The 11,026-nt window shown below is 58.2% G+C and overlaps 1 protein-coding gene across 2 annotated transcripts; it reads right to left on the bottom strand.

The window, feature by feature from the left end:
• Positions 1 to 159: 159 nt before the first annotated feature.
• HCRTR1 (hypocretin receptor 1) lies at positions 160 to 10,726 on the bottom strand. 2 transcript variants are annotated; one of them, XM_032625164.1, is made up of 8 exons: positions 10,627 to 10,726; positions 9,084 to 9,421; positions 8,717 to 8,895; positions 7,293 to 7,536; positions 6,804 to 6,919; positions 4,726 to 4,952; positions 3,521 to 3,642; positions 160 to 1,804 (listed from the first exon to the last, which is right to left on the bottom strand). In XM_032625164.1, the coding sequence occupies exons 2-8, from the start codon at positions 9,280 to 9,282 to the stop codon at positions 1,614 to 1,616; spliced, it is 1,278 nt and encodes a 425-aa protein (XP_032481055.1). In that variant the 5' UTR covers positions 9,283 to 9,421; positions 10,627 to 10,726; the 3' UTR covers positions 160 to 1,613. The 2 variants fall into 2 exon arrangements, with proteins under 2 accessions (XP_032481055.1, XP_032481136.1); XM_032625245.1 differs by lacking the exon at positions 10,627 to 10,726 and having other exon boundaries at positions 9,084 to 9,537.
• Positions 10,727 to 11,026: the final 300 nt, after the last annotated feature.

The following is an 11,026-nucleotide window of genomic DNA, read 5'->3' as shown; positions in this document are numbered from 1 at the left end:
ACCCAGGACTTGGGTTCTTCCTTGTGGGCATGGTTGGTTCTGGGCTTGGGCGTCAGCCCTCACACCTCATTCCACACACTGCCCCTCCAAGCCTGGCTACAAACTTGACAAACAGCTTTGGATCCTAAGGCTGGCGGGAAGGGAGTGGAGAATGGGCGGGACACCCTGTACCCTCTGGCAACAGCTGCACATCTGTGGCAGTGTTCACGTGAGCTGGGCTGGCGAGTCATCTGGAGCACAGGATGACATGCTCAGACCACTCCCTCCACCTGCTCTGCCTACGAGGAGGGGTGCTAAAGCATTCCTGGGCTGGGCCCCTGGCAGGAGCCGCGGTTTGCGGTTTGCCCCACTTCTTGACCGGTGAGGTCATTAATCAGGTTAAGCAGACCCAGCGGTGCGCATGGCCGAGCTGGCCTCTGCCAGATGTCTCCCGCCCGGCTCAGCAGAGAGTCCTTCAGACTGCTTCCCACCTCCTGCTCTGGCAGCAAGGATCAGGGCCTCTGGCAGCCCTCTAATCATCTTGGTGGCAGATGGAACACGTCTAGCCCAGTCTCTGGCTTTCTCTTTTTAATCTGTGAGTTCATAGAAACGAAATGCAAGCCCTGATTTCCAAGAAGGTGAAGATAACAGTAAATTGGTCTGTTAACCCTGCTGTCTGCCCACCCTACCCCCCTTACCTTCCATAGACTGCTGGGCTCGTGAGCAGACAGATGTGGCCAGGATCGAGGTCCTGGCTTCAGAGCATCGGAGCCACGTGAGGGAGCAGGAGCACGTGTGCTCTGAGACCTGCCCAGGAGCCATCTGGGATCCCGCGTGTTAGGGGACGAGAGGTGGGAGGGGTCAGCAGATAGCTGCATTCCAGCACTGTCTTCTCTCCTCCCCCAGGCTCCCCACCTTCTCACTCCTAACCTAAGAAGCACAGATTTTGTGCAATGACAAGGAAAGGGAACATTCAGTGCCAGGCTTTTAATTACAGTTGCTTCAGGCTGCTGGCCTCCATACCAAATGGCCTCATGGAGAGTGTTCTATCACTGCACAAGCAACGGGGTCCAGTCTGTGGTGTGTGCACTTGGCACCTGGTGAGGGTGGGGCTCTGTTGCCACTGGGGAGGGGCTGGGCTCAGATTCGTTCACATGGGCCTCGAGGAGCGCTGCCAAGTGCAGCCTGGGCTTTAGAGCCCCTGGACCAGATGGAAATGCCTGCTGGGACCCTTATAGCAGACTCCAGGGAAGACCTGTGATTGGGTAGGAGAGGGGTCTTTGGGAGGAGGGCCAAGCTCTGGAAGGATGATAGTGATGGATGGTACTGTGCGGTATAGCCAAGTGAGAGGAACACAACGTTAATCTTGTCCTTAACACTTTACAGTTTACAGAGAGCTTTCCTTTCTTGAGCGTGCTTAATCCTCACATCAATCCGCTCAGGGGACGCAGCTCAGAGAAGGGAAGTGACACTGCCCAGAGTTAAACAGGCAGAAAACGAGGCGAGGAGCCCCGGTCTCGCACTGCAACCAGCAGTCTTTCCATGAGGAGTGGGGGCAGCTCCGCCAGTAGCCAGAGGAGCAGCCCAGGCAGGGGGTAGGTTGCACCCCCTTTTGCCACCAGGAAGGCCCTCGCTCAGGGCAGCACCGTGGTGACACTGGTGAGCACCACGTGCTCCGAGACTTCGGAGACAGAGCACCGGCCCTGCAAGGACGAGGACTTGTGGCTGGCAGAGGAGCGAGGGCCGGGGGCCTTCAGAGAGCCGCAGGGACCCAGGCCAGGCAGGCAGCAGGAGAAGGCGGCCTTAAACTGCTCCCGGAATTTGCCTTGGTTGAGAGACAGAAGACACAGCCATAAGGAGACAGAAGCAGCAGGAAGGGGCCTTGGGCCCAGGGACACCCACGCAGCTCCAGCCAAGCTGCCTGTGACGGGGTGGGAGGGAAGGGTAGAGCTGGGCAGGAGAGAGCCCCAAGGCGACCTCCTCACTGCCAGGGAGAGTGAGGACAGAGGCCCTGGAGCAGGTTCCCAAGGAGAAATGCAATTTTCATCTGATTCCTTGACTGCGCTCTGGCTCTGAGCCTGGCTGAAAACGTTTTGTCTGGCTCAGGGAGCTTAGGTCACCTCTGCCCTCGTTGGCGGGTAGGTGGAGGGGCTCGCGGCTCACCATCTGTGGCTAGGCTTTCCCCATCTCTGCCCCATGGGGATGAAAATGACAGCGGCAGCAGCCCTTGCACAAGGCACTGTGCCGGGCACCTGAGTTTGTCGCCCAGCTCACCCCAGCACCCTGAAGGCCTGAAGGGAGTCCTTTAGCCTCACTCCACAGAGGCACACAGAGGTGCAGTGGCTTGCCCAAGGTCACCAGCCAGAATTTGGGCCCCGTTCTAATTCCAAAGCGTTCGCTTAAAGGGTAGGGAACAGTGGGGAAGGAGGGATCACCACAGCCACCTGTACAGTCAGAGGACACCAGGCAACAGATCGCGCTGGAACTGAGCAACCATGTTTCAAGCACCCGGCAAGCCTGGCCGGTGCCCAGCAGAGGGCCGAGCACACAGCAGGCGCTCAGCAAATGTAGACCAAAGGCAGAAATGCACGTCAGGAAGTCTGCCTGACGTGTCCTCTGCCGCCTGCTCGTCTCTTCTGTTCTCCCCTCTGAGCTGGAAACCACGGCTAGCTTCTGTTGAGTAATTCTTTAGTCTCAGTGAGGGTTACAGCATTGACCCCAGCCCCTTCTTTAACCTTTCAACCTTTTCTCAAAGATTGTCCAGGCTTGAGCAGTCATCTGGTCAGTTCTCTAGGCCTGGTCCGAGTCAGGTCTGGTGAGTCACGCTCTGCTGAGCCCAGGCGGGGGCCCGGGGTGGGCCCTTTCTACCCTGAGACCGGGAGGTAGTGGAAGGGGGTGGGGGCTATGGGACAGTGGACAGAGGAGGCCTGGGCGGGGGGGCAGGGGACCAGGGATGCCTGGACTTGCAGAGGGGAGAGTGGGAGGGCTGGTGCTGGAGGCAGGTGGATTCAGGGGTAGCCCCCCCAAATTCGGGCCACTCTGCCAGCACGTGTCTAGCTGGGCATGGGGAAGCTGTTTCCTGGCCCTGGGCTGCCTCGCTGGTGGCCCTTCCTTCCCCCTGATGCCTCGATTATGCAGTCATCTTCTCAGGCAGGGGCTCCATCTGGAGCCTGTGTTGACCAGACTGGCTGATTGGCAGACCTGCCGTGCATGCATCACGCAGGGGTGGAGGTGAGCTGGCCCAGCCCCTGCGCTCCCACCCACTCAGTGGTCTGCGTGATCTGCAGAACTGGATCCTGGAGCTGGTCGCTGCCTTTGGCCACTATTGGGAGTGTGGCCTGTCTCCCACTCAGACCAGGGCTCTTGGGCGGGGACAAGTCTTCCCCCTGAGTGGGAGTTCCCAGAGCAGGGTCATGATCCCCAGGAGGCAGCAGGTGTATTCTTCCCCGCATGCTTTATTCAGCCTGGGTTGAAGATGGGGAGACCATTGTCCTGGGGACTGTTGCCACCCTCAGTTACTCTGCGTCCCCAGCCCACTCACCACTGAGGAAGTTGTAGATGATGGGGTTGGCGGCGCTGTTGGCGTACACCAGCCAGTGGGAGAAGGTGAAGCAGGCATAGACGGCTTCTCGGTTGCTGGCTTGGTGGAACATCCCAAACACCCTAGGACCAGGGGGCAGGACACTCAGAAATGGGATAGGGGTGTGTGTGTGTGTGTGTGTATGTTGGGCAGGAGTCGCTGTCCTCATCTACCAGACAGGAAAACTCAGAAAAGGAAGGCGAGTTGACCAAGGTCACATAGCTCATGAATGGCTGTAAAGTACAAGAGTCCCACTGCCCCTTCTGTCCATCAGGTAGCCCTTTCCTGGGCCTCTGAGTCTGGGGTCCTGACCACAGTTTGGGGTTCTTGGGCACAGAAAGTATGACCAGAGTGGGCCTAAGAACAGGGACCAGGGTACCTCTGCTCAGTCACCGGCCGTGTGGCCCCCTGGGGCTCCCCGTCCGCTTTATTATCCATCCCCGTAGCAGCATGATGAGTCATAGACATCATCCATTTTTTAAATAGGGAAACTGAGGTTCAGAGAAGCAAAGTGATACGTCCAAGATCACACAGCCAGGAAGCGACCAAGCGCGAACACACTGAGATTGTCTCATGGCAAAGAGCCCAGGGTCTTGCCCTGCCCCGTCCCCACCGCCACCCCATGGCCTCTCACTTGCTATTCTTCCAGACACCTGTGGGTGTGGTTGCTCCCTTCCTTCAAGTCTCTGCCAAATGTCACTTCCTCAGAGAGGCTTTTTTGTTTTTAACCATTACATCTAAAAAACATTTATATTTAATCCCACCCACCTCTGTCACTGTCATTGTCTATCCCCTTTCCCTATTTTTTCTTCAAAGCAGTTATCACCGGCTGACATTGTAATACATGTCCATTCTCTCTCCCGTCAGATGTCGCCTCCACGAATGCAGGACATTGTCCCGTGCACTCGTTCACTCCGTTCCCAGCCCTAACAACCTGATGATTGAGTGGCCAGACGAGAGAATTTTCACGAGAGCCCTAGGAGGCAGGCCGGTTATTATTCCCATTCTACAGATGAGGAGATTGAGGCTCAAAGAAGAGAAATTACTCCCACAAGGTCACATAGTGGATGAGTGGTGGAGCCAGATCTTTCTCTGAAGCAGAGAGAGCTCCTTCCTCTGACCCCACCACCTCTCCCCACCCCCAACCACTCCCCACGCGCTCTCACCTCTTGAGGACATTGAGGACACTGATGGGCAGGTAGCAGAGGGCAAAGACCAGCAGCACCACCATCAGCATCTTGGCCGTCTTCCTCCGAGCTCGCATTTGCTTTACCTCGGCCAGGAAGGCACGGGCCCGAGGCGGGGGCTCTGCGCCCACGCCCTGCCCCTGGTCCTCCAGCTGGTCTGAGGGCCTCTTCCAGTTCCTCACCAGGGCCGACGTGGTGCCGGGGATCTGTCCAGCACACACAGACAGCAGCGGTGGGTACAGCTCCTTGAGAGGGTCGTTCTGCTTCGCTGGGCCTGCTCCGGGCTGGACCCTGGGGCAGGGGGAGGTGGGCAAGGGAACAAACCCTTGCAGCAGGAAGGAGCCTAATATTCATGATAAAGACCAACACTCTGGACTTGAGTGTACTTCCGTTTTCCATTAGCTTGTCGTGAGACCACCCACAATATGTCTCTTGGGACGGTATTATTCACCCTTAGTTGTAGATGAAGTAGGGGACCCTTGACAAGTCCCCAGGTCACAGCCTGGGGCCTGAACATCCTTCCAGCTACCCACCCATCTTCCTTAAATCACCACCTCCATCTGTGGCGACAGGGGTGGTTGGATGACTAGTGCCTCCCCCGGTCCGGGCCTGACTCTGGGAGGCCTGAGCAAGGGGCGTGCAGGTGGACAGCGTGGAATCGCCTGGGCCTCAGAGCATAGGTCCCAGCCTAGGTCAGTGCCGATAGGCCTATGGTGGTTCTAGGCACCTGGGGCAGCCACAGATATTCTCAAAGCCTCTCTCACACTGGACACCTGAATCACCCCACAACAGAAGGGCATGGGGCTAGAGTTCAGGAAACTTGGGATCTAGGGCCAGCTCAGCCATTCACGAGCTATGTGACCTTGGTAAACTCACTTTTCTTTCCTGAGCCTTGCTTTTCCTGTTGCATAAGGATAGCGACTCCTGCCTTGTGGACCGGGGCATTGTGAGGAGCAGATGGCGAGCGCTGGTGGAGCGCGAGGCTGCTCGTGTTCCGGCCAGCCTCCTCTCCCTGCCCGGGCGCTGATCCAGGACTCACCCCGCTAGTGCCAAGGGCCTCTGAGCATTCCCTCCCATGGCAAACCACCCCCCTCCAAAAAAAACCCCTGCTGTTGGTCAGTGTGTAATAGAGGAAAGAAGGCAGGCCCTGGAACCAGAAAGGCTCTGCCACTCATCAGCCGTGGCAGATTGGTTGCCCTTACTCAGCATTTGTAAAGTGGGTAACATTGCTTCTTTGGTTAGATAGTTGTGAAGACATTGCAAGCAAAGTGCCTAATTTGGACAGCGACACGGAGGTGTTGTTGTTGTTGTGGCACTGAACCGAGCTTTAGTCCCTGATCGTCCACTCGCTGGTGAGGGATTTGGGAGAAGTTGCTTTGCCTCTCTGGGTCTCAGTTTTCTCATATATTAAGGTGGGGATAGGGACTTCCCTGGTGGCGCAGTGGTTTAGAATCCGCCTGCCAATGCAGGAGACACGGGTTCGAGCCCTGGTCCGGGAAGACCCCACATGCCACGGAGCAACTAAGCCCGTGTGCCACAACTACTGAGCCTGCGCTCCAGAGCCCTCAAGCCACAACTACTGAGCCCCCGTGCTGCAACTACTGAAGCCCGCGCGCCTAGAGCCCGTGCTCTGCAGCAAGAGAAGCCACCGCAATGAGAAGCCCGCGCACCGCAACGAAGAGTAGCCCCCTCTCGCCGCAACTAGAGAAAGCCCACGTGCACCAACAAAGACCCAACGCAGCCAAAAAAAAATAAAATAAATAAATTTATTAAAAAGAAAAAAAAGGGGATAACGTATGGTGGTGAAGAGGATGCAAGACTAGCTGGGAGTGCCTGGTGCAGTAACTGGCAGCTACTGATATTAGAAGGATGTCAGTTACTATTCGGTTCCAGGGCCGGCACTAGCACTTTTGGCCTTGAGTTTGACGCACGCCTAGGCCTTGCCTCTCTGGTTGCAGCCAGGATGGCATGTTCTGAAGGCAGAGGGCTGTCTACTCCCTCAGACCAGTACCCCTGTCCCCTCCCAGCCCACACAGTCACACCAGAGTGGGCCTCACCTGGCGGCCCCAGAGCTTGCGGAAGATCTGGAAATAGGCCATGGCCATGAGGCCTAGCGGGGCCAGGTAGGTGACAATGAAGAAGCAACTGTGGTAGATCTTGGGATAGAGGTCATCTGCAGGGGCCAAGAGATGCACGGGTTGGGTTCAGTCTGGGAACCCCCAGCCTGCCCTGCTTAGCAATACCACCCTGCCCTGACTAGGGCCAAAGTAAGCAGCTGGGCCCCATACAGGTGCCATGGCAGAGAGACCCTGGAGTTGCCCAGCCCAGTGGTCTCCATCCTGGAGGGACCCCTGGCAGATGTCTACACTAGAGAAGGTACCCACACCAGAGGTATCCCTGCTAGATGCCTGCTCTAGGGTATCCTCCCAGGAGATACCCACCCCTGGGTGCCCACCCCAAAAGTGCCCTGATAGATGTCTGCTCTGGGGGTGTGTGCCCCGGAGGTGCCCACTTCAGGGACACCTGCCCAAGGCTCCCGCCGTTACCTGCCCAGCGTTCATCACAGACAGAGAAGAGCCGGGTGCGGTTGGCTAGCTCGGGCAGCACACTGCTGCATTCCATGACAGCAGCCTGGGGCACCATGACAGCCAGCGACACGGCCCAGATGCCCAGGATGGAGCCGCGGGCACGCCGGGCGGTGCTCTTGAACAGCAGGGGGTGGCAGATAGCATACCAGCGGTCCAGGGCGATGAAGCTGAGGGTCAGCACTGCCACTGACACAGACACGGCCTGCCCCATGGGGACACAATGTCAGTCCTTTTGGGGGCCACCCAGAGACATGGGGTGAGTGATGGAGCTCACAGCCCAGAAATACCAGGCAGCCAGGTGCAGTGCAAATCCTGACTCCACCACTTACTGCCTGTGTAGATTTGGGCAAATCACTCACCCGCTCTGAGCTTCGTATGCAGAATGGGAATGTATCATCCACCTGGCAGGATTCTTGTGAGAATAAATGAAATTATGGATGGAGAATGTCCAGCTTGAGACCTGGCACATAGTAGGTGCTCCCCTACTATGAATACTAATTTACACTTTAGGCAATAACTACATGCCGGACACTGTTCTCGTTATCCTCAGAACAACGCTTGAGGTGTGTCCTCTTACCCCCAAGGTACAGGTAAGGAAACTGAAGCAAGAAAGATTAAATAACTTGCCTAACGTGGATTTCCTCACCTGCCTGTCTTTATTCTCAGGGTTGCCAAAGTTAATGGGTTGAGTGGGAAACCTCCAAATAATGGGAAATCCAAGAGGCATTTCTCTCTGCCCCTGGGATCCCATCCCTTCCCCAGGCGGTGAGGAAAGAGTCCTCATTCTGGAAGGCAGAGATGAACCTAGGCCAGAGACGCAGGGGCACTGGCTCCAGGAGTGCCCCCTGCCCTCTGGGGTACAGGGAGAGGGTCAAGGGATGCGACCCTCTGGCCAGCTCTCCTTCCAGCCCAACAACCGTACAGGACAGCCTGACACCCACCACTGGGAGAGGGAAGGCCCCAGCCAGGAGTGGAAGGGCCGGGGAGGAGACTCTTGCCAGCCCGCCACCTCAAAGCTGCCCCCTTGGGGTCAGGGAACAGGCCCATTCTCTGTCACGGTGGGCTTGCGCCTCTCTCCTGCACTGTGTGCCTGTGTACCTGGAAGTGACTGTACATGTGTCCGAACATGCCTCTGTGAATGTCTATGAGTGTGACCTGGAGGGTATCTCTGTATGAGTATACGGGGCTGTGTCTGTGTCTGTGTCCTTGAGTGTCGTGCCTGACGGCCTGCCCTTGCTAACAACAGAGCATGACACTGCCGAGGTACTGAGCCATGTCCTGTCTAAAAGGCAAGTTTGAGGGTCACTGAGACCTACGCAAGGCCATGGTTTTTGTACTTGCTATGACAGGGGGGTCATGAGGGGCACCCAGGCAAAGCTCACCTGTAGATAGGGGATGACCTTGCAGAGGGCATGGCCGAAGAGCCAGGATTCAGTAATGTCTACCAGCAAGCTAGCCGGCAGGCAGATGGCCGTCACCAGAACGTCGGCCAGGGACAGGTTGACGATGAAGTAGTTGGTGACCGTCCTCATGTGGTGGTTCCGCCACACGGCCAGGCAGACTGCAGGGTGGGAGCAGGATGAGATGAGGCCGGTGGCAGAGCCACGCCCAGTCTAGCTGGGTCCCATCAGTGAGACCCTTCCCCCACAGTACCCGGTAGGGACTTGGGGGAGGGGGAGAGAAGCAGGCCCAGGACCCCTCCCAGTCCCCAGGGGAAGCCCGAAGCACCACAGGGACCTAGAGACCTACCCAGCGTGTTGCCCACCAGGGCCACGAGGAACACAGCCACGTAGGCGGCGATGAGGACCCACTCGTACTGTTTCGGGTACAGATAGTCACGCCACAGATAGCGGAGAAACTCGTCTTCGTAGTCTGGAGGCACCGGGGACGGTTCTCCGCTGTCAGTGGGGACCCCCATCTGGGGCCCTGGGGTGGCCAAGGGCTCCATGAGCTTAGGAGCCACTACAGCTGATGGACATCCCAGGCTCCCCCAAGGGAGGGGTGCCCCTGGGCCAGGCCTTAGCCCACTTCCCTCAGGGGACCCAGAGTCCTGCACTCAGGTGTTTGTGGTCCCAGCCTGAAACCTTCTGAAGGAAGGAAAAGGGAACATTAGGGAGAGTGCCAGGCAACTTGCAGATGAGCTTCCTCTTAATTCTCACAGTCCTGTGGGTTATGGAGAGCCTGAAATCGATGGAAGAAGACAGATCTGCCTTGCCTCCCAATTTCATACCAGTTGGGTAACTTACCTCACCCCTCTCAGCCTTGGTTTCCCCATCTATCCCGTGGAGTAATAACTGAGCCGGCCTCACAGGGCCTCGCTGAGGAATAATGAGCTCTAATGAATGCGGAGTGCTTTACCCAGAAACTGGCACCGGAAGCCGGCTTCACGGTCATTGCCAGTTACCACTATTAAGAGCCCTGCTTTGCAGAGGGGGAGATAGAAGCTCAGAGAGGTTGAGCCCCTTGCTTAAGGTCACAAAGCTGTTATTCCAGGTCTGTCTGAGTCCACCAAACACCACAGATTGGAGAGGGGAAGCCATCCTGATTTAAATGTTCTCTCCTGAGTCAGTTCGCAGGCCTGAATTTTTGGTTGAAAAACTGGTCAAGGGAGGCTTTTAAAGACCCACGCCCTGCCCACAAGACCTGCCAGACCCTCCTTGGTGGGGACACACACACACACACACACACACACGCGCGCGCGCGCGCGCGCACACACACACACACACACACACACACACACACACAGTGTGGGTAGAGGTGCAGGGAGGAACTGACAACCTCTCCGAAAGCGAGGGGAGAGCCCCAGGCACAGGGGCTGGGCCCGTCAGCCCCCAGCCCCCTCTAGTGCCCCCTTGAATCCCGTGGCCGCGATGCGCCCCGGTGGCCGCCAGGGGTCGGTGGACCGGCGTGCGGGCCGCCCTCTTCATTCATAAATCCGGCCTCGCACCCCGCCCCTCCTCGCTCGCTCAGACCCGTCCTTTCCCCGGCTGAGAAGGGAGGACCCCGGACGTATGTAGGAGGGTTGCCGATCCCTGGAGACCCCCCGGGGAGCATGAGGGGGTCTCCTTCACTTCCTCAGCGGGACCTCCCTGCATCTCTGGGGCTGTGGGGGCTGCGGTGGGGGGAGCGAGGGCGCGAAGCGTTCTTTAGGAGCCTGCCTGCCGGGAGGAGGGCAGAGCATGCCGGGGACCCAGCCTCCAAGCACCCAGGTTATCTCCCGAGACTCTTGGCTCCCGCCGAGGGTCCTCTGAAACCCCCCACCCCGAGCCCTGGGGTCCCCCAAGCCCCGCACCTGTTGGCTGCGGTTCCCCGGCGTCCTCGGCTGCTGGTCTCCCGATCTTGCACCGGGACTTTGCCTCCCCGCCCCGAAGGCCGATCTCCGGGGACTGGGGTTGGAGGGGAGGGGCCGGGGCAACCCCCTCCCAAGGATGCGCTGCCTGGGCTCGCTCGGCTGGGTGCGAGCGCTGGCTCCGACGCGGGCTGTGGCTGGGCGCGGGCTCCGCCAGGCTGCGCGCCGCGGAGAGGGGGGAGGCCGGGGCGGGAGGGGCAGGGAGGGGAGGGAGCCCCGGGCCGGTCTTGGCTGCAGGTCTCCCAACCCAGAGACCGGGAGGGAGATGCTCGTTCCTCCTCGCCCCAGACTTAAAGCGTCCATCCCACCTCCATTCATGTTTCCATCCGTTCATTCATAGCTT

Source organism: Phocoena sinus, chromosome 1 (genome assembly GCF_008692025.1).
Source record: "Phocoena sinus isolate mPhoSin1 chromosome 1, mPhoSin1.pri, whole genome shotgun sequence".
Classification (NCBI taxonomy): Eukaryota; Metazoa; Chordata; class Mammalia; order Artiodactyla; family Phocoenidae; genus Phocoena; species Phocoena sinus.
Note: the sequence above shows the minus strand (reverse complement) of the source record. Positions and strands in the feature narration are given on the sequence as shown.